The sequence below is a fragment of the Amblyomma maculatum genome, unplaced genomic scaffold (genome assembly GCF_055883805.1).
Source record: "Amblyomma maculatum isolate TAMU_Amacu unplaced genomic scaffold, ASM5588380v1 scaffold_13, whole genome shotgun sequence".
NCBI lineage: Eukaryota > Metazoa > Arthropoda > Arachnida > Ixodida > Ixodidae > Amblyomma > Amblyomma maculatum.
This window is the reverse complement of record NW_028146738.1, coordinates 12,231,742-12,254,315: the sequence shown is the minus strand read 5'-3', so window position 1 is coordinate 12,254,315 and position 22,574 is coordinate 12,231,742. Positions and strand designations below refer to the sequence as shown.

The 22,574-nt window shown below is 45.5% G+C and overlaps 1 protein-coding gene across 2 annotated transcripts in view; it reads right to left on the bottom strand.

Annotated features, from left to right (window-relative positions):
* The window catches only part of LOC146172210 (uncharacterized), a 144,725-nt gene that overhangs the window by 108,133 nt on the left and 14,018 nt on the right, over window positions 1-22,574 (bottom strand). Inside the window, exons 3-4 of one of the 2 annotated variants that reach the window (XM_084585980.1) lie at window positions 21,391-21,568; window positions 10,904-11,170 (exon numbers count right to left, since the gene is read on the bottom strand). The exons of the other annotated variant lie outside the window; for it this stretch is intronic. Of the exons in view, the coding sequence (XP_084442106.1) occupies window positions 11,101-11,170; window positions 21,391-21,568 (248 nt within the window). The 3' untranslated portion in view covers window positions 10,904-11,100. Of the gene's footprint in view, window positions 1-10,903; window positions 11,171-21,390; window positions 21,569-22,574 lie in introns of those variants that run through there. 2 annotated transcript variants of the gene reach the window in all.

Genomic DNA, 22,574 nt, shown 5'->3' with positions numbered 1-22,574 from the left:
AAGGGGAGCCAGTAGTGGAGGGCTACAGAGTAATTTCGACCACCTGGGGATCTTTAACGTGCGCTGACATATAACAGCAAACGGACTCCACTTTATTTCGCCTCCACCGTGATCGAACCCGGGAACAGTAGTCGGGCATGGTACCACTGCAAGACATGGAGAAAGCATTAGGCAACAATATGGAATTCAGAAGCATCAAATATTAAACTGAACACGATGAAAGGGTGTTATGTCAACCCAGAATACATGTGTTGTGCTCAGGATGTGTTGTGTGTTGTCGATTTGCATGCAGTGTGATGGATACAAAGGTGTCAGGCTCACGTTGGGAAAATATTTTTCTTATTCTTACAACGCAAACATATGTTTGCATCTATAGGCACCGTGCAAAAACCCAGAGGGCAGCACTCGCGGTGAACAGGCAGTGCCACGAGTGAGCGCCGGAACAGTTTGATAGGGAGACGCGCGGCCGGCGCAGCCGCCTGGGCTGGGCGCGCGCTTAAAAAAGGCGGCCTGCACAGCGAAATGGTAGCAGTTCCAGCCTGCTCGAGTGACGTAGAGAAGCAGAAACAATGCGAGAGCCACACGACACAAGGCGAAGAGACAGGGACGAGCCCTGGCCGCCCAGTGGGCGTTTATTTCTAGGCTGGAAACACGTGAAACGGAAGACGTCAGGAGAAGCACGCGCAGTTGGAAAAGGCCGAGCAAAAAGAGGGTGGAAGGGTGGGGGGCGTAAAAAAACGCGGTAAAAATGTAGAAAATGCAAAAAACATTTGTGGCGAACGCCCCTCCTCCCAAGTGTGGTACAGCTTCACAAAGGCCAGCTCGAACGCCCCAAGCTGGAGTGGTTGAGAAAAAAAAGAAAAAAAAAGAAAGCTGCGGGGAATCGAGCGGCCGAGAAGGATGGAACGAGTGTGGGAGAAAAATAGGAATAGATGTAGTCGAAAAAGCCTAAAAAGAAGCGACAAGCCTGAAAACTTGAGAACACGATTGCCAGGGCCTGTAAATGCCGCAGTCACATTATGCAGACAGAATTTGAAGAGCTTTAGCTGTTTTCTGGTGAGGCGGTTGCCACTTTTCTCGACGATAAAGGAAAAGATGGCAGATGGCACGCGGTCGCCGATACAGCAACACAGCTATGAGAACAGAAACTCCCTTATAGTACTGCTCAAGCGATCTACACTTTAATACACATGCATGTCTTCTCTCTGTCACATGTCAGAATTGTAGCATGCTTAATTTTCTTTTGCGTTGAAAGAACGTCCTGCCTCATCCGGACTTGAATGCTAGTTTTCTTTCGTTTTTTTTTTTTTTTTTTTAACTATCCTTAATGCCTTTTTAACGGTACTTTCAAGTGCTCTGCCACAAAGTTAAGTTTTGACAGGGGAAGGTAACAGCTAGGTGGCAGCCAGCCGCTCGACACATTTTTTGGAGCAGGATGGCATGTATTGAATGCAAGATCTGTTCAGAGCATCCACGAATAAGTAAAAAAAGAAAATAACATTGATTTATTTTGCTTATTTTTTACTATAGTCTCAATTGAGCAGTATCGCATGAGAAACAGCTTAATTATCATTCGAGGTTCAATAGCTCAGTAGACATCGAAATGTCATTAGCACAACTAAATTAATAAAGCGTATTGAATGGCAGACAGGGGCTTTATGAATCACATCTACAGAGGAGGGCGCAGCGGACAGCGAAAGATGGCGAGGAAAAAAAAATAACGTCAGGCTGGCGGACGGACAAAGGAAGCCGCCCAAGAGGAGAAGAAATGTAGCGGCATAAGCGTGGAAGGAAAGGGTGTGGAAAGAAAAAAAGGAACGAGCTGAGAGCAAGGAAAAAAATAATGAAAGCAAGCAAGCAAGCAAAAGAAAAGTTGCCAAGGTAATTTCGCGAAACTAATGCGCAAAACATAGTAAATGCGCCATTAAAACGCTCCATTCCCGTTGATTACTGTCTGCATTGTACTAGTGCTTATGCAAGCTATCGTAGACAGGGAAATATAGACCACAGGACATCATAAATAAAGATTATGCAATGAACAACTGCATCCACGAGCGCGGCCCACTGGGCGCGCAAGGCGGTCCTAGTAGCGCTGATGCCAATAAGTTGCCCAATTTCTTTAAATATTTTTTTTTTTTTGCGGGTTGAGAAAGGATGCTAATGCAGGTAAAGGTACAGTGTGTCCTCTTTCGGGAAAAATGCTTCGCGGTAGATCTGGACGCGGCAATACCCGGACATGATTACCAGCTCACTGCTCGGTGGAAGGCGGCGATTCGCACAGCGTCGCTTCGCTTCGTAAAGCTTATTCGGTGACGCGAAAAATATTTTATCAGGCCAGTGAAAATGTGTGCAACAGCAGCAATTTAAGGACTGCAACCTAGCAATTCATTTGTGACTATAGAATGCCGCGAATCGAAAGAACGAACGGCGAATGCGACCCACGCACAGCAGATCCGCCGCGTCTCCGCTGCACGGCCGGGCGCACGTCTCCCTACCAAACTGTTCTTCCCGCCGCGAGGGGCGCGCGCGTCGCACCCCGAGTTACTCCTGCACGGTGCCTATTGCAATGCAAGGCTAGCTTTAATCGCTTTGCGTATGCAATAACGTTTTTCAGGCGACTAGCCGCAACAACTTTTAGACTAAGTATTTCACTTGAAGCACGCGGGCAATTGAGCCGCACATACACGAAGAAAAATTTGGAACATTAAACGGCTTACACTCTTAACCCTAAAACTTGTCATCATTCCAAACTGGCACGTGTCTCTTAAGAAAGAGCAAATGCCCGCCAGCTTATGCAATGGAATTAGACCTAAGCTAATTACCGCTGCAGTTTGACAGAAAAGCAGACGACAGTCATGAAGATGTACGCGATAGGGCCACACAATTCTGATCACGCATTCAGCAAATCCTCGAAGGGCCCAGAACAGCATCATGCTGTAGAAAGACATTCATGGCTGAAAACCGTACCACATGAATGAACACAGCCATCAACAGTAAAGCGATCCTGTGCTGCATAAGCGAACTGGGCCAAGTGCCCGACTACAGGCAGCCACGAGACGTACCCGACATAGCGCCAGCATGCGAACGCGAGTGTGTGCAGGAATGTATGTCGTCATCAGGAAAAAAGAAAATAAAAGCAACGCAAGACAGTATACAGCAAGACAACTTACGCAACAACGAATTCATTACAGCGCGCAGCATGCGGGAAACAAATCTGCCTCGCCTTACCTTCTCAGTTCTATCATAGCCGCCACTACTTGGTTCAACTCATGGCCTCATGGCGTCCACAATTGCAGTCATCTTCATTGTGACAGGTGGATGGAATGCGTAAGCGTGCGCACGTAGCGCTGCACCTTTCTCGCGCAAGGTGCACGCGCAATGCCCTGAGGCATGGAGGTAACTGTAACCGTCCTTGGCACCATGCCATGCGTACCCTGAGGCTATCGGCCTGGTGCGCTGCAGCTTTGGCCGAACATGTGGCGCCGTCTGGGAGGCGCCGCTGTAAAACGCGGCTGTCTGGATCCGCAACCGTGGGTAGCACCGACGCTGTGTTCCGATTTCTTTTTGGGTCCCCGTAAGAATAAAAAAAAAATATACACCGACTGAAACAAGGGCCTGTACTTACTTAGTCATTTCGAATCTCATATCGCACCCATTGCTTGTCGTTAAGGCTGCGCATTTCCCACGTTTTTTGTTTTGGTACAGTACTTCACGCTAGGTTTTTTCAAGCATGCACGAGCTATCGCTAGCACGCGAAAAACACAAAATAAACGGGTCTTTTTTTTTTTTTACTTCTGGACCAAACTAGAGCTCTAAAAGTTGTGACAACTACTAAAAGTTGTAACCACAGCTGGCAGGCCTTCGGACACGGCCTGTGTTGTAGAGAGCGCGGAGCCTTCCTGCCCAACGGGAACTTTTTTTTTTTTTTCTAACGACTTCCTAATGACAGTTTCCAGCTGTTCTCGGCGCTCGCTTTTGGGAAGCCTAGCCTGACGCAGAAGACGTAGAAGCACGACATGGAGAGCGAAGCATATTGCAGGAGTGCGCGCTTTCTGACTTGCCGCACGTTCATGGTTCCCCGCAAAGAGAAAACGTCCTTTTAAACTAACAGCTCGATCTGCTCTTGTGTTTATGGGTGTCATAATAGTTATAAAAAAACAACCATCGGGAAGCAATCGAAAATCAAGTTGTTTTTGCGGTTTCCTTGGAAATCATACGAGAGCAATGTGTCGCATCGTTAACAGTGGCACCCGGCCTTGCAGACGCAACTGGCATCCGTGATATTGCGTGGGTTCGCCAACAACTACATACAAAAAGAAAGAATTACATATGTGGTGAAGAGATGCCGAAAGGGCCGAATAAAACTTACCTCCAAGCTGACGTCGTAGAAGGCGGTTTTCATTTCGGCAGCGCATTTTCTGAAGATATCCGAGGGCCCTTCTGCACTTTGAAGTTCCCCGCGCACTCCATGCACGTGCTGGCTGCGTACAGTTTCAGCTAAATGGAGCAGCTAAATGAACAGTAATAACACCATTTTGGAGCAGCCTTAGAGCCATAAAATGTCTTGCAGCATTCGAGTTGTTTTGGAGCATTTTTTTAGGATCAGCTGCTTTAAATAATTGCAATTTTCTATCTCTTAAGTAAAAAAATCATTTGATTTTTTTTATTTGACATTCAATGGTTTACTGACTGCATACACACCTCTAACAAGACAAGGCAAATGGGCAAAATATTGTTAGGGGAAAGTACATGCAGGTAGCTGCAACGGTTCACTGTCAAGGACACACCACTAGAACTAATCCAGCCTAGCTTCAGTGCCTTCTTCACACCAGCACATACTGCACAGCATAGCAGTGCCACCCGCATGGGAGAAGTACAGTGCCAGTGCGTACTACACAGGAAAACTCACATAATACAGTTTCAGGCAGGTGACATGCATGAGTTCTGGGTGAAGGGTTGTGGAAGGATACTTGGGCTGCAGAGGGGTGATCTGAGGTCACATTGAGTTGCGCAAGACGCGATAACGACCAACGCAGCGAGGCTGAAGTTTCTCATGCACGCCCATACAGCAGGCCGGGAGCCAGAAGCATAGTGATGTCACAGTGATTAATGTTGTAGTGATGCTTTTTAGAGTGGTGAGACGTGCCAAGCTGGTTTTGAGCAATGTGGCAGGTAGCATCAGCGTGGCAATGGCATCTAAAGTGTAACCGCAGGAAGAGTCATCAAGTCAGCAAGTTGTCAAACGGGAGTAAAGGGTCTCAGCCGAAAAGTAAATAAAAGGGAGTATCCGGCGGTATCATGCCGTGAGGAGTTATAGGTGGAATGTTACAAAAGGTAATGATCACGATGGTTGTCGGACAAATATATTGACAGTATGTCGGCCAGTGTGCAATTAAGGTGCCTAGTAAGACCATTCATTTGTGGATGGTAGGCCATTGTGAATTGGTGACGAAGCGGAGGTCATGAACTACTTGAAAGAGAAAGCAGCGGCCACGATCTGTGAGCAGTTGATGGGGAGCACCATGAAACAAGATGACATTATGCAGAACAAAGTTTGCAATGTCAGAGGCGCAGCAGGTGGGGATAGCTCTGGTTGTAGTATACCGGGTGGTATAATCAGTTCCCACAGCAATACATTTGTTTCTCGAAGTCGACGTCAGAAAAGGACGAAGATCGAGGCCCACACCACAAAATGGCAAAGTCAGAACTGTGATTGATTGCAGGGCCCACTAGGTTGAAGTGAGGGTGTCTTACCGTGCTGACACAGCTCACAAGCGGCGACACAGCAACGGACAGATTGGTAGAGACCAGGTGAGAAAAATTGTTGCACACTGTCGTACATGCCGACGCTCCCAGATGTAATGCTGTAGAGGAGTCATGAAGTTGAGCGGGAGGAGTAGAGTGCAGATGAGCCGGAACGACCAGTAAAATGCCCGCGCTGTCTGGACGCATATTGCATCGATATAATGTCTCGTGATGGAGCACAAACATGCTGGTGGAACGATCAGAGTTGTGTTGTGCAGCTGGTCAATAATGTGTTGCAGTGCGGGATCACGGTGCTGATTGGCACCGATGTTGATAAAGTCCAAGATGGGCAAATGTAGTCGTCTGTTGTATGGTCAGACAAATCGGGTGGATTTACGTGATTGCAGCACAAGCAATCAATGTCTTGGTGCAATTGGCCTGACTTGTAAACCACAGTAAATATGTACTCTTGCACGCGCAAGGCCCAGCAACCTAAGCGGCCGGTGGGCTCCTTAAGTGAAGACAGCTAACACAAAACATGATGGTCTGTCACTACGCAGGACCTCTCAAACAAATAAGGGTGGAATTCAGTCGATTCCCAAACAAGTGCAAGACATTCCCGCTCCATAATTAAATGTTTGCGCTCAGAGGGAGATAGCACGTGGCTGACATAAGAAATTATGCGGGAGTAACCATGCTGGTACTGGGCAAGGATAGCACCAATACCATGACCTCTAGCATCGGTGCACAGTTCTATAGGTGCAGAAGGTTCAAAGTGTGCCAGGACAGGTAGAGAGGTGAGGCCGGAAATAAGCATTATGCAGGCATGATCTTGATCACTGCGCCAGTGAAAGGGACGTTTTTCTGCAGAAGAGGTAAAAGAACAAGCGCAGTCTGCGAAGTTCTTAGAAACAGGCACAAAGCCCGAAAAAACTTCGCACATCACTTGAGCTATGAGGGTTAGGTAACTCGCTCACAGCTTGAACTTGGTCAGGGCTGGGCTGTGCACCAGCCGCATCAACCTAATGACCCAGGATTTTAATTTGGTGCTGGCCGAAGCTGCATTTTTTGGTGTTCACTTAAGACGGGCACGGTAAAAATGGCCAGGATGGTAGAAAGTCAATCAAGGTGGGTTACGAACATGGGAGAAAACGATGTCATCGAAGTAGCATAAACATGTTGTCCATTTGAATCCATGGTGGAGCGAGTCCGTCGTGCTTGAATGTCACAAGAGCATTACAGAGGAGTTCATCGGCGGTGACAAATGCAGTTTTCTCACGATCCTGTTCGTCGACACAGCAATTTGCCAGTAGCCGGAACGCATGTCGATGGAAGAATAGCTAGCACCATGCAAGCAGTTAGGTGCATGTCATTTCTCTGAAGAGGATAAACATCTTTCTTTGTTATCCGATAAGGTGGCGATAGTTAACACAAACTCTCCAACTGCGGTCTTTTTGACTAATACAACAGGGGACTCCCAGGAACTGCAGGAAGGCTCAATAACGTTGTTTGCCAGCATCTTGTCAACTTCCTTCTGTACGACATGCCCCCCAGCAAGGGAGGCACAATAAGGCCTTCTGTGGATGAGGCTGGCCTGACCCGTATTGAAGCGATGGATCACAACGGATATTCGGCCCAATGCTCGGTTCCCAAAATCAAATGTACAGATGTTTGAAATAACATATCGTAGCTGACAGGAGTAAGAATTTCGAAAAGACTAGCAGGAAATGGAATACTTGCTTCTATGTTACACACCTGGCCGTCAAGTTCAACTAAAAGCTTTTTACTATTGTGGCATGGTAGATTCAAAGGAGCTTACCACTTTGATGTGTTCAAGCACCACCACTGGCTTGGAGTTCACAGCAATGAGCAGCACATTTCTGCTACCTTGTGCATACTTTTTTGTCCTACGCTTGTATTGATAAATTTACAGTGCCTTCAGGGAGGACAGGTGGCACTGAAGGGATAGCCGAGGAAAACAGCTTCTTTACTTCATTGTCTGCTGCCAGTGCCTCTTCACGTTTTCACTTCAGCGACGTTGGGGCATCCTTAGATTCAACTCTGGCAATAGTCTTTGTGGATCATGTGGCTTACTAACACTCTTGAGAACATTTCTAGTAAATGGCACCTTCGTGATGTCCCCCCATCACACAAGTATGCCTTTGTAGGCTTGACATGCTCATTATTGATGAAGACTATGGTGAGGTACCTCGCTGAATTCTTTCGAAAGCAAAAGCATTAAAGCAATTCGTGTGGCTCTTTGTAGCTGAAAAAGTTTTCTAACGCAGTGTTTGGTCTCTTCTGCATTCACTACTCTCACCATCAATGAGTCAAAAGGATGGGAGAAGTTGCTATTGCACTATTTTTTTCACAATTCCCTCCAATGGATGCGGATCGTTTTAAATTTACTTCCAAATATTTTGCTCCGTGCTTCTCCAGTTAAAGAAAACCTATGATTTGCAATATTGTATGGCAAGACGTTGAGGCAGCCAGATGTTTGGAGCTGTTTTGGAGCAATATTGTATTTTAGAGTAGGTAAAGCAGTTTGGAGCAGAATGGAGCAAATGAAGCAGCACTTCCACCCCAGAATTAGTTAACTTACTTAGTAAATAGAAAAGCTCTTCATGGTAAATGATATCTGCTGTAGCAATGTTTGTTCCTGAGAATATCTTAATTCTGATGTCAACTCCTTTTTGAACGTGCTCGCTGAAATTCTCGGTGCACGTAGCTCTGCTAGCACAGAATTTGCTGGCAGGCTGTGCTGACTGATTTCTGTTAATAGTTGCCTGCATCAGAAGCAGAGGGGACTTACTTGGGTGGTGTAGTCTGGAGAGGTTTATAGCTCAGCATCATACATACTTCCCTGTACGACCACACTATATCGAAGGTTGCACTGTTCATGGGTGTCGGTGACCAGATGTGTCCACTAATCAAGAGAATAGCAAATGCGGGAATGAAAAAGACGAACCTATTGAGACCAATTCATTCATTCGAAATCAGTAGGATCACATACGTGGCACCATGCCTATGGCTAGCAAAAGCAGAAAAGAACAAGGTTGAAATCCTAATTAAAAAATGCGTCAAAACCACCCTGGACCTCCCTCCGTACACATCCACCCAAAAAATTCTCAACATGGGGATTTCAAACACTAGGCGAGCTCATTGAGGCTACCAGAGTAGCACAGCAGCGACTCCTATGCAGCCGATCGGGACTAAAAATGCTAGAAAAGCTAGGTTTCGAACCTCGAGCGAGGCTCAAGCTGACTGAGGATATCGTAACAAACATAAGGAACTAAATAAGGATCCCACCACTCCCAAGGAACACGCACCCGGTATACCATGAGGGTAGACAGAGAAAGCTCTAGGAAAAAAAAGAACTAGCAAACAGGACGTGGCCTACATGGACATGGAATATGAACACAGAATGGACTTCGTAGCCCTCGCAACCAGGGAGGACGGGGACCAGGTCTTGTGCTACAGCCTTTGACAGAGGGACACAACATCGACTGAGGAGGTGGCCATTGCGCCGGCTCTCATTCAACAGAATGCAAGGGTGATTGTAAGCGATTCCCAATCGGCTGTCCGAAACTACAATGCAGGCAGGGTATCCGCCAAAGCAGTTAAAATTCTGGCTGCCGGACTGCTACCGGTGGAGCTAATTAACCTCGTGTTGACTCCGGCCCGCGAGGGCCTGCAAGGAAACGAGACAGTGCACGCATTGGCCCATGAACTTACATACCAGGATACCAGTGCGGTCTCATCGAGCCCCTTCAGTGCTGGGAGCTGAAAAAATCATAATATTCTCAATCATTACAGATCAGAAAGACAGTCATTGCCTTGAGCAGACAAAATTCTAAGCAGGAAAGAAGAGGTTATACGGAGAAAGTTGCAGGCAGAGGTTTTTCCCAACCCACCCGCACTAAGCAGATGGCATCCGATGATACAGGACCCATGGTGCAAACACTGTGAAGAAATTGCAGGCATGATACACATGGTACAATGATACAATGAACCAGACATGAATTTGGAGTCCTGGAAGGCTTTAATGATCGGCGAGAACAAAGACGTCCAAAAGAAAATCATCCATCTGGCTCTGGACACCGCTGAATCTCATGGAATTCTCGCCTGCTGAAAAAGAAGACATCTTGATAGGTGTAAATAAAGGTATTCATCATCATGACGAGGAATGAAAGTACTTTTCCAGAATATCTGAAAAGATGTCACCTGCTTGTAGAAACCGGAGTTCTAGCTGTGCCGCTGGCATGCTAACTATACTGAAATAGAGAATTTTCTTCATAGCGTAATAACAATGGAGAAGGCATCAAAGCTGCCATATGCAAAGAGCAGTGACAGAAAACAGCACACTGCAGAGTTAACCTCTAAACTTAGTTTAATAATGAGTTAACATCACTAAAATCAAAAACCAATGAAGCATGCAGTTCAATGAGCAAAATACCTATGGGAAAGAAGTGGGGAAGACTACAAAAAGTGTGCAGCCTACGACTCAAAGCCACACTGCCCAAAGGTATTGCCGTACAGATTTTGCTCACCAATCTAAAGTACCATTACTTTAGGTAGGTAAGGCAAGGTGTTCCTTTATGCAAGCTAAACGTTGGCAGTGTTAGAAGCTGCTCACTAGTACTTGCGAGTGGGCTAGTTAACAATGTGCTTTTTGGGCTGTATCTCAACGAGAGAAAGCCAACGGAGCTCGTTACATGCGCATGTTGCAAGCTGCCTTTTTGCCACAGGCTCAAGTTTTTAAGCTTGACAATATCACACCACTTTGTGCGTCGAAGCGAGTCTTTCAGCAGGAGCCATCTACCCAAAGTAAAGGCGACATTAGAGCATACAGCTTGCATTTTCCCAGCACATTTTGAATGTACAGCTATCTAAGCCGGCAGCCCATGTTAATATAGAGATGTTACTAACTGAATAATTCTAAGTTAGCCTGCTCACTGTAGATTTTCTTATGCGGTTGATTTGGTTTCCTTTTTTAAAACAGCACCTAACATTGGTCTCAAAGACTGCAGAATAGTAGCTATTTAGTGCAAAAGCTGTGGATATGGGTACCATCAAGAATATTTTGTAACAATTTCGGTAAGAAAATCTTGCCAATTTCTTTTTTTATTTTTTAGCCCTCGAAAATATTTTGTTTTTGTTACAGGGAACTGTGCTGACAGAGAGGAAACAAGGAAACGAATGAATGCATCCTAATTCAAGCAGGTGCCCAACATTTGCTTACCATACATTTGCATTACCGATGAAGTCAGGGGACACTTGTCAACATCATACGTATATTTTATTAAAGTATTCATTCAAAAAAATTGCAATATTATCACGCATAATATTTGCTTTCTAAACAGAAAGCTCCAGGGTACTCTTCACCATCTGACTTGTACAGGAGGAGTGCAGAGCCTGGTCTGACCTGCGAAGAAAAAAGGACTATAGTAAAAGAAATGCACAATGGAATGCAAAAGGTAACAACGGTTGCAATATCTGCTTCCAGGAAAGCGCATTTTATATTTTTTAGCATGTTTCACGTTTGTAGCTTCTTGTGCAACAGGATTGTCTTTCTATTCTAGTTGATCATTCATATCTTCACTAGAAGCACTCTTTCACTCATAGGGAAACATTCATTGATCACCCTCAGGAAGTATGTGTGTTTGTGCCACAGTTCTTGCCGCTGCTGCCAATGTGGTTCGATGACGATGAAATCATGAAAATTTTCCAAACATTTCTTTGAGTACATCATGAATGGTTGGCTTTTCCGGGCAGTTTATTCCTTCCATTTTCCATTTACCACTAAAAACAAGTCCAAACAAGGAGTTATCGGAAGGATCAGAGATACTGTCAGGGGTGAAATATGGGAGCACAACCAGCTAGTGATGCAGTAGTATGCGTACACGCACGATTTATCTTCTTCAACTTCTAACGAAAAAGCAATACCAATGCCACCAACGTAGTTCAAACAGCAAATATGAAAGAAACTTCAAAATTCAGACTTCAAATGCAGTGTTCCTGAGCTCTGTTATGCCCAGATGTTTATCAGTGGGTGACAGTTCCACTTTCTGACATAACCACCTGCACAATTTTACTCATCGGAGGTGCAGTAGTTTGCAGAAGACGAAGGGTATCGTAAACTTCGAGACAAGCACCACCAGCAGCATGACAGGAATTGTCAAAAACCATTCGACAAATTTTGACTGATAAAAAAGAAATGACACATTATGAGAAATGGCACACACTCACAAGTGCTATCTGACAATAGGTTTTGTTGTCAAAATATCGCATCTTACATAAGAAGGGTTGCTCTGTTCGTTCCGGCAAAATCATTGTGGGAATTGAATGACCAGGCATAAAAATTCATTTTGAAGTCTAGAGGCAAGTACATCTTCAAAGTTTAAAAATCATTTTAAGGATTCACCTTCAAAGACTAAGAAGCTTTCATTTTTGAATTAACCAGGTGCACAAGTCTCTAGGTAAGGGTGCATATCAAAGTAGTAGTTTCTGTTTACAGAGAAGCATTAAGAGATGTGGTGGTCCTCGGGATACTTCCTTCCCTGTCAATATATCACGTCTTCTGGAGGAGTGTCCTTAACGTTGTGTGTAATGTTGTGTTTTATCACATGAATTGCGTGAACCGAAAAGTGCCCCTGAAGGTGAAGGATGAAGACCGGCACGTTGCCTTCTTGACGGCATAGACTGCTTGCACATGTTTGCTTGAAATTGTGCTAAGTCGGGTGGTTTTTTGAAAAAATTGGAAGGACGTTCAAGCTCTGGATTTAAAGGGCCACTGTCCAGGGTAGGCCCTTTTAAGCAAAGGAGCCCAGTGTTTCGATCAGGTACCGGAGATAGTCTGTGCAAAATGCTAGTGACACGCGCGCCGCAAAGCATCGAAAATACAATTCAAAGCTCTCTCATGCTCTCCTTCGGGAAGCCAGCTTCCCCGTTTCCTGCGCTGGCCCAACGCGCCATAGTTATGACGTACGTACCGCAAACGACGTCCATTGGTCCGTCTCGCTGACCGACGGGAGAAGGATGGGTGTCTACTGCTCGCTGCGCGCTTTTCCCTCGCCACGGCCAGACTGAATCCAGCGGCGTGCGCTCCCTCGGCCGTTTTTTTTTTCTTTTTTTGTGCTCGCGGAGTGCCACGCCCCACCTCCCGCCAAACGCGGAGGAAGCGGAATTTGTCTTGCGGAGGCTAGACTTCGGGCAGGAGAGTGAAAGACCTTTGCGAGGGAACGGAAGGAGAGAAGCATGACAGAATCGGGCGATTGCGGTGGCTGTAACTGCATTATTAGTTACTCTTTTCAAAAGCATTTTGCGGCCTTGTGTTCTAGGGGTGAAGTCTCACAGTCAACGGGGAAGAAAATATTTTCGACCGGAGGGTGGACAGTGGGCCTTTAAGGCTTGAACGGGACAGTGTTAATAGCTCTCCTCTGCGGCTTTCCTTGGAGAAGCTTTTTCATTACTGAAGAAAAGTTTGTCTCTTGTTTAGAGAAAGCATTGTTAGAAAAGTTCTCCACAGGATATATTGTTTACTATCTTCCAATAGCATAGAGTCACGGACGACTGCATAAGGCATAAATGAGCACTCCAGAAAAATTTGGATGAAAGTTATGGCTCGTCAAACTTGCCAAGGAAAAATGACATTTCGGTGATTAAGACAAATACTTTTGATAATTCTGATAATTTTGAAAAAAACACTCCTTTAACCCTTTGAGCGTCGAATATTCCTAAAATTTTGAACGATATGCGGCCGCAGTACCCACACAGCAAAAACAGTCAAAGGGTTAAAGTAAGCAATACTGCATGTGCATTCATCTTTTCAGCGATAAAGAAATTATGGCGACAGGTGACCCAGAACCAGATATACTGCTCAAAATGCTGACGTTTCAAAAATGCAGTTGTTTGAAATCCACAAAGAAAAAAAAACGTTTTAGGAAGATTTTTTAAGCCCCGCGGCTAACAGCAACTTATTAAGTGAGTTATAACTGGTTTCTGGTGTGGATGCACCATTTCCCGTCAAGATAATAACTTTGGGCTCAGCACCGCTAAGATCTTGTCAGCACTCGAGCAGGAATACCCATGACACCCACCCGCCATACTGAAGCCTCCCGGTAGTGTCAACTATACCAAGCATTTTGCTGGCACGATCCACAGGCAGCGCGATGCAGGTCTTGTACAGGAGGCCCGCTGAACAGTTCATAACACAAAAGCAGCAGGGTCACCCCAACCAAGCTGACACTGCTGTCACGTTAATGATCAGAATAACGTGCACATAGTAATGGGTTAGATGGTTATTAGGGATTAATGTCCTAAAGTGACCCACGCTATGAGAGACACTGCAGTAGAGGGTTTCAGAGTAATTTTGACAACCTGGAGATTTTTAACGTGCATTGACATTGCACAGCACATAAATCATCATCATTATCATCATCAGCCTGATTATACCCACTGCAGGGCGAAGGCCTCTCCTATATTTCTCCAATTAACCCAGGTCTGTGCTAGCTGCATCCACTTGACCCCTGCGAACTTCTTAAATTCATCTGCCCACCTAACTTTCTGCCGCACCCTGCTATGCTTTCCTTCCCTTGGAATTCAGTTTGTTACACTAAGCGACCATCGGTTATCCTCTCTTCACACTGTGTCCCGCCCATGCCAGCATACAAATGCCACTCCGTTTTGCCTCTATCGAAACGCAGCCATCAGCGGTCGGGTTTGAACCCGGGTACTCCTGTACAGTAGTCTGGCATTGTAATCACTGCACCACCGTATCGCATATAATAGGTAAACTTGCATAAACACGCTCGGTTATCACTAACTTCAGTTCCAAGCCATAGTTACAACCATTGGCCTTGGTAGCATATAAAGATTAGTGGTGGCACAGTTAGCTGGTATATTTAAACCCACTTATAACGCCATTGAAGTGCCACGAAAATGATTATTATAACCAATTTAGGCCGAAAAAACAAAGAAAACGTTATAAACTACGCATTTAATGACGAGGTAGCTTACACTTATTTCATAGTGGGAAGAAATTCGTAATCTGTAAGCATTGCCGTTTCACGGCAATCTGGCCGACATCTTTCAGCAGGGAATCCAACTGCTGAACATAGTGCAGTGGAAGGTTTTTGGAGGTGACTGCTGTGACAATAGCCTTGTCTGTCAGCTCTTCATCTGTTGCGACTGTATCGTCGGCACGTAAAAATTCTTTGTCCCAACGCGTCGCTGTCACTACCGCTCACTGTAGACCAAAGTTCCGTCATCACTGTGTCAGCAGGAATTACTCGACCTTCCGCGTTGCCGGCATCTCCAGTAAAGCCCACTTTCCTGAAGCAGTTCATGATGGTGGAGGAGCTTACTTCTACCCATGCCCCAAAAATTAACTGCACTGCTATCAGCAGCGAGATCTTCAAGTCTGTCGCCGGTCGCCGTTCTCGGACAGAAATGTCGAGGTTCAGCACGAGCCTGTGCAAAACACGTCGGCGATATAGCGCGTTGAAGCAGGCAGGCATCCATGAGGCTGCAAGCCTGCAGTGGTGTTAGATGGGAGGAAAAAAACTTCCACATGCGACAGCTTCTGAGCTGTCTGGTGCGCAGGGCAATTGTCGAGCACTAATGCCCCCTTCTTGCCATCACGCTGATCAAACTCGACCAGCTACTCGTGGAAAAATGCACTTGTCATCCATGCTTTTCCATTGTGATGGTAGTGAACTGGGACCCTCACGGCACCACGAAAACAGCGGGGATTTTTGGATTTCCCTGACTATGACGAAGGTGGGGCACTTGTCGCTGCCGTCCATGTTATCACATATGAAAATGGTCACGTGCAACCTGCTTTGCTTGCCACCCTTACAAGGGATCGTCCTTACAGGAATCGCCTTTGGCAGCATGCCTCTTCGATGGTAGCATCTGGAAAAATGGCTGTCTCGTCCTCAATGTACAATTCCCAGACAGCGTAAGCTTCTTGGATGCAAGGAAGCATTTCCTCAAGCCGTTTCTGCCTAGCGTCTACGCCAAGCGATCCTGCATCTCCCACGGTTGCCTTGTAGACGATTCCATGTCTCAAATTGAACCGTTGAATCCAAACACCCCCAGGCTGGAAATCGGTGTTGCACAGGAGGTATGCGAAGTTCCTCTGTCCACTAAAATGAAGGCACCAATCAGCAGGTTCGCTGCATAGGCGTTCAAGAACCACTGGTAGAGGGCCTGTTCTAAGCCTTTGCACGCCCCGTGTCGAACCCTTTTTCGGCGTTGTCCATTGCATGGGCAGGACTGGAATCACTTTCATTCTCAATCTTGAGCGTGTTGCAGATGATTGCAGATACTGTCAGTTGCATCAGGCCGTATTTGCGCACCAAGTTGCACACTTGCGCCATCCTTGTACTCTTGTACAATGTTCTGCTTTCCCTCTCCCTCAGAATGCAGTGGCTAGTAGTGCCTTAGGCCTTCCCTCCTCCTCAGCATGAGGAGTGCTCCCTCATGTCTGCAGCATGCAAGCTTCCCCGGCGCACCCGGCCAACACAATGGCTCGACGCGCTCTGTCCTGATTTTCGTTTTTGTCTGCTGCATCAGCGTTGTCGGCGTCTCTGTGTCAGTGGGTGATTTTGTGGCTGTCGCATTTAAGTTTTTGTTGACTTTTGGTGACCATATCTGATTGTTATATCCAACAATGTAATGTGACGCCATTGTAGTAAGTGGTTTATTTTATCATAGAACACATGGAAAATCTGATGGTGCAGTGGCTGCCCATTGTTATATCTGATATGCCATCAAAATCGGCATTATTATAAATGGGTTTGACTGCACCACTCATTTGGCGATAGCAAAATAACCAGTTGCTAAAATCATCAGTACTTCCATCGCTGCTACCGCTTAAATGCCAAGCTTGTTGTGGCCCAACCGCTATAGTGACTGCCTGTGGTCCTAGCTCCTGCAACCCATCTAGAGGCATGGAAATATTTGAACCTCCTTAACATCCAGAAACTGAATTTACTGTTCATCTAAACTCAAGACAAAACACTACGACATTAGTATTTCACTCTTGTCACATGGTTTAACTTGCTTTTTACTCAGAGTATCGACAACTAGCACGCAACAAAAGCCCACGCATGGTAATGTCACGCATTGCATAAAACCGCTACGTTGACAGCAAGCATGTGGGTCCAAAACCAACTGCAGCTGCATGCGGCATGTTACTGGGCTGCACCATCCTGCAGTTGACAGATTTGAGGCCGACAAGCGGCGATTATCTTGCTTCAACCACTGTAATAAGATATGTGGTTCATGCAGAAGCGACTCAGCTTGTGGAAGGTAACAGAAGGAATGAAGTTGTGGCCCACGTGCACAGCTGAAGCTGCTTCGCAGTGACTGCTTTGATTGCTCTCACTCTGTCAGTTATAACCCATAAACTACTTATCTCAGTTCACATAAAGAACAAAAGTGTACAACAGAAACATTGGTGCAGTGCGGCCCTCAAGCAATGGCATCTAATGGTATGGTTTCGTGTTGATGCCTCTGGTTTGCCACAGCATTTGGCCCATCACATGGCTTTTAGTCCGGCAACAACAATGCTCGAGGGCTTAACAGAGGCCAGATCCAGCGATGGTCCTGTTTGTGAACTGATTCCTTTTGCCGCTCCTAACTGGCTGACTGCTGTCATGTCTGGCATGACGTCAAATTTCCGGTGGTGGCTTCGCGCTTTTCGATGACGTCACGAAGCGTGGCCACTGCTTTGAAAGGAACCATTCTGTCGTGCGGTGCAGGAGCCTCGGAGAGTTGGTTCGCTTCAATAGGGAACCGGTCTGCGCATGCAGTTTGTAAACATGACGCCGCGTATGCATCCTTTCCTTTTCGCTGCACTTTGCAGCCGCAGTCAAAAAAGGCGGCAAAAGGAACAAGATGATGCCTTCTGCATGCTTAAGGCGGGTTTGCAGCCAAACGTCAGGCTGACGAATTAAAGCAGTAGGCCTGTGCCGATCGTGATGAGAAGTGGGTACGAAGGGGTAGCGCGAGCAGTACATTTGGCGAAGGCACGACAGGCACTGCTGCCAAAAGCGAAGGTGATCTATGCACTCCGATTACTACTTTGCGATCGGGAGCTCTCTGTTAGTAGAAAGGCAGCCATTAGGCTCCCGCAGTGCCCGAGGCAAATAATTCACGTCGGTAAGTGTGCTGGCTGGGTTTTTTTTTTTCGCTTTCTACATCAGCAGATAGGGAGAAGACTGTGGTGGCTAGAAGGGGAGGAGACGCCAGCGCCGGCGTATACGCCAAGAAAGCGCGATCCTCTGGTTCATGCGCTGCCGCAAAGGCCGCGGTGGCGCTGCGGTCAGCTTGGCGATGCAGTCACACGATCGCACTCATGTGCAGGTTCTCGCGGTGTCTGGACGGCATGGCAGCGTTCCTGTTTGTTCGCAGCTGTCAGCGTGATTTCTTGTTTATGGCAAGATGTGTTTCGCTGCTGGCATGTTAATGTGAGTGCCTAACTTTGCCATACAGATGAACTCCAGCGCAAAAAAAAATCGCAGTATGTCCCTCACAAACAAAATTAAGTTTATGTTCTTACTAGGCTCCACTTCAATATTTTAAAGCCCAGAACTGTCAGTGCAACGCTACGCAGGAAAGAAAAAATATGCTGGAACTTAGGAGGGTGCTGTAAGTTGCATATTTATTCAAGGTCGAATGTATTAATTCTTGTTTTAGTGGAAAGTGATATCCTTTCCTCCCCATTTCTTAGTGTCAAGCGATGCAGTGTTGGTATTCAATGTTTAATGTTTTTTCTTTCTAATTACACAGAAGCGTGTGTAAATGTATCTTTTATTCTGAATTACCCTGAATGGTATGATGTGCAGTACATTGCTATTACTATGATGTACAATAAATTTTTGATATGCTTTGTTTTCTTGTTTGGAACCCCAATCACAAATTTTAGGAGTAATGCTGATGCTTCCTATTTTTGAAACTGAAGGAGGTGGAAAACATCGACCAAAGAACAGCCAACCTTTTTTCTTTCGTTTAATACTCCTTTTTAATTTTCTTCTTACATATTCTTTTATGCCCCGGGGCAATAAACAACATCGTTGAAAAAGAAAATGCGACCGCACGGAGCAGAAACTTCTTTCCATCCTTATTCTTTTGGTCTATCTCCTGCTTTCGACATGCACTATCTTGACCAGACGAGAATCATTCAGACCCTTCAATTCCTGAAACTGAAAGGATTCGCGAATAAAGCTTATATAGATACGCTGATGCTCGCGGCACCAGAAGTATTGGAGTACCAATAAATCGATTTTAATGGTTTTGCTTGTCGGGTTTCACGTGCCAAAATTACTCGGGCTATGAGAGACACCGCAGTGCAGGACATCGGAATTTCGACCACCTGGAGTTCTTTAACTTGTACTAACATCAAACAGCACACGGGCGCCTTGCATTTCGCCTCCATCGAAAAGCGGCCGCCGCGGTCGGGATGCGATCCCTCATCCATGGGCACAACAGTCGAATTCAAATTCGACTAGCGTTTAATGAGCTAAACCATTACCTGCGACATCACTGAAAGGCCGCGTGCTGCATGAGCGGCAGGCATGCGTATGCTCAAGTACCGTGGTTCAAGACGAGTGGCGTGTACCATGCATTGCACTACGGCCAACAGCGCCACCTACGCTCGGCTTGAAATGGAGGAGCAGCTTCCATGCGCCGTTGGCGTCCCCTCCCCCTTCTAGCCACCACAGAGAAGACTGACCAATGTCTGGAATGTGGCCAAATTCCCGGTGTCATCGGCTGCATTCTCATCATACTAACAGCCATTCACGAAATTTTCACATGCACTGAAAATGCTTGAGTGGCTGGCAAAGCTGAGGACGCAGCCCCCCAAGACAGGTAGGCGGTTGTGCTGGCGTGGTGCCCCCATATGACGTCACTTGTGCGCCGCGATGGTGACAGTATCTCCTCAGTCATAGAGCTAGCGTGATTTGGAGGCTACGCATCACTATGGGTGTTGTAGACCGTGCTGTTCGAATAGTTTCCACTTTGTGAAAACAGAGAACTTATTCAATTCAAGCAAAATTTTCACTGTGCACGAGAAAGAAGACAAATGTGCGTGCAACACCATCTAGCTGCGAAAAAAGGTACTTGTGCACCAAGAAAACGCTGTGGCAGTTGTTAACAGGAAGTTTTGCACCAATATTTCAGTCTACTATTATCTAATTTGATTTACTACGTAATTATGAGATTTATTTCTTGTTTGACACCAACCCGATAGGCATATTCGGTGTAAGAAAAAGCCACATGCTTGTCGCATACACGCCCGAGATTTGGTGCTCACGCTGATTGGTCGTCGCCTTTCCCACCCTCCTCCCAAAGTGGAACCTGCAGTCTCGTTGACATCAAACTGACGTCATCATGAAAGAAAACGGTTCCCAAAAGGAACCTCCCTTGGATACGGCCCCAGGCTATGTATTGTTTAGAAAGGTGCATTCGAGGTGGCATTCCACAACTGGCACTGTATTGCCGCAGCTCAGGTTGCTCTTGAATCTGCCTTGCATGTCATCTTGTGTTTTGGCAGCTGTGTGTGGCACCTAAATAACTGCTGACAATGTTTCCAGTAAAAGGTGCCTGGCTGCCTTTGCAATGCATCAAAAAAGCACTAAATTTCTTTGTCCCGAGAGAACGAAGTTAAACAGTGATGTGGATTTTGCTTCCATTGAACGCAGTTGCAATCCAAAGGACAGTAAAAAAAAAAGTAATTACATTGCAAGAAGGCTATATCATCTACAAAACAATTTATATTACTCTAAATACTATGATTCCCCCCCCTCGCATATGATTTCTAGTAAACATTACAAATGTAGCATACTACGTACACTAACAATGGGTGAAAAGAAAATTTACAATATCTTGTACTCTTCAGAGTCTCTTGTGGAAATGTGAGGTTGCAGCGGTGGCCTAGTTGTACTACAGGCATGCTGAAGGTGCTGGGTTCGATCCCCTGTGCTCCGATTCAATGAGTACAAGCTTCCCATGGCCTGGTACTTGGCTTATCAATTTAATTTGCAACCAATGTTAATTACTCATATTCACTTTGCAACCAAAAATTTAATATTCATACATCCTCCGTAGCACATAGTATACAGTGCAGTTTGACCATGGAATTTCACTGATTTGCACAATACTCAAGATCAGCCATGTATCATGACAAAGATTGTACTCTAACTGGTAAAACTTGGTAGTAGCATGGCCTCTTTTTTTTCTGCTGCATCGGGACATAAAAACCCCACATAACATTTCTTTTTTTTTTTTGTCTAACTCCTTTGGCCTGTCATTTTCAACAGTGCCCATGGTTTCAGGGTAGGGACATGTAATATGTAAAATCTCGAGTAATTTGTAAACCACAGTTGCTATAAGACTCAATTCACGTCACACTTTTATTGTTTCAAGTGTCCAAACCTTCTGCATATGCAAGTTTCAAACTTTCATATTCACTAGGGCTTATTTGCAAAGCATTGCAGTTGCCCCCCCCCATTCATGAGTGCACAAGTCTTGTGATCTGAAGCAGTGTGGTTCTTATACCACGAACCAGTACCAATTTTTGCACTGTCACTCGACTGTCACATTGACGCACTGCTGTGACAAAGCCAGTGAACTCACCCACTGCATTTCGGTAGACAGCGAGAAAAAGTGACCGGAAGGAACCCCGCACTGGACTCGTGGGCTAGTGCATGAGTGAATTCGAGTATCATATCCTGCTGCAGCCGGAGGAATGTGTCTGTAGGCACGCCAAGCTGCTCCAGGATGGTGATCAGAGGTCTGTTTAAGGTCACTGCCCCTGGAAAGTAAACGAAATGAAACATTCTCCAACCTTGACAAATTCCCAGTATACTTAAGGGGGGATATGGATCTTAGAGACATTGTTTTTATTTACAGATCAATTTTAATGAAACTGCACATACTTGTCCAGTTTTTCTTGCTTATTTCAAATATGCAATTATTTTTCTTGTCGGCCAATCGATTCCAGAGATATTAAGAAATTTCATGTCATTGTTTGCTCAAACAATGAAAAAAAATTACTCATCAGAAATTTATTTTTAATATAAGAGTAGATACTGCAGTGTCTGATAAATGCAACACTGGAAGCAGTTTTCAAACTGATCTAATAATATAGATTTAACAGTTCACTGAACTTAGTGCTCCCATAATGGCTGGCAGCTGGAGGTGAAAAATTAAGAGGAAAAAAAAATTTGAAGGTGAAAATAAAAACTATTCCCAGCATTGCTTGCCCCGTGCTTTCAGCTGCACACTGCAAAAAGAATTGTAGCTCTAGCTGTCCTAGGTGCCGAGAATGACTTGAGCAAGCTTTGAACATCAACGATAAACACAATTTTGAGAAAATGACAAAAAACAAACAAAACAAATTTAATGAGGGAATGTGAAAAATATGTGCAAATTTCATTTCAAAATGACTAATAAGCTCCTGGCATATATTCTGACTGGGTTTTGCCATGAATATGGTGCTTTCGTAGGGCTTTTTGCACATTCTCAGATTTTGCCCGCCTGCGTGCAGATTCCCTGCTTCTGCGCAAGTCCTTCTCTAACATGCACTTTTCGCTTTGCATGCTTGGTTTTAGACTCATCTCACTGAGTATGGCTGCTGATGAATTTGAGCTACCTGCGTTGAATTTTATTACGGCTTTGGCTACAGCAGCCTCTACAGCAAACAGCGAGGCATTGGACGCCTTAGGTGCCAGAGCCCATATCATTGAATAGAAGCTTTCATTGTTGTTCTGAGTTTTGCCGTGCAGGCATCTCTCAAGCAGCTTCTTGTCTGATAACCG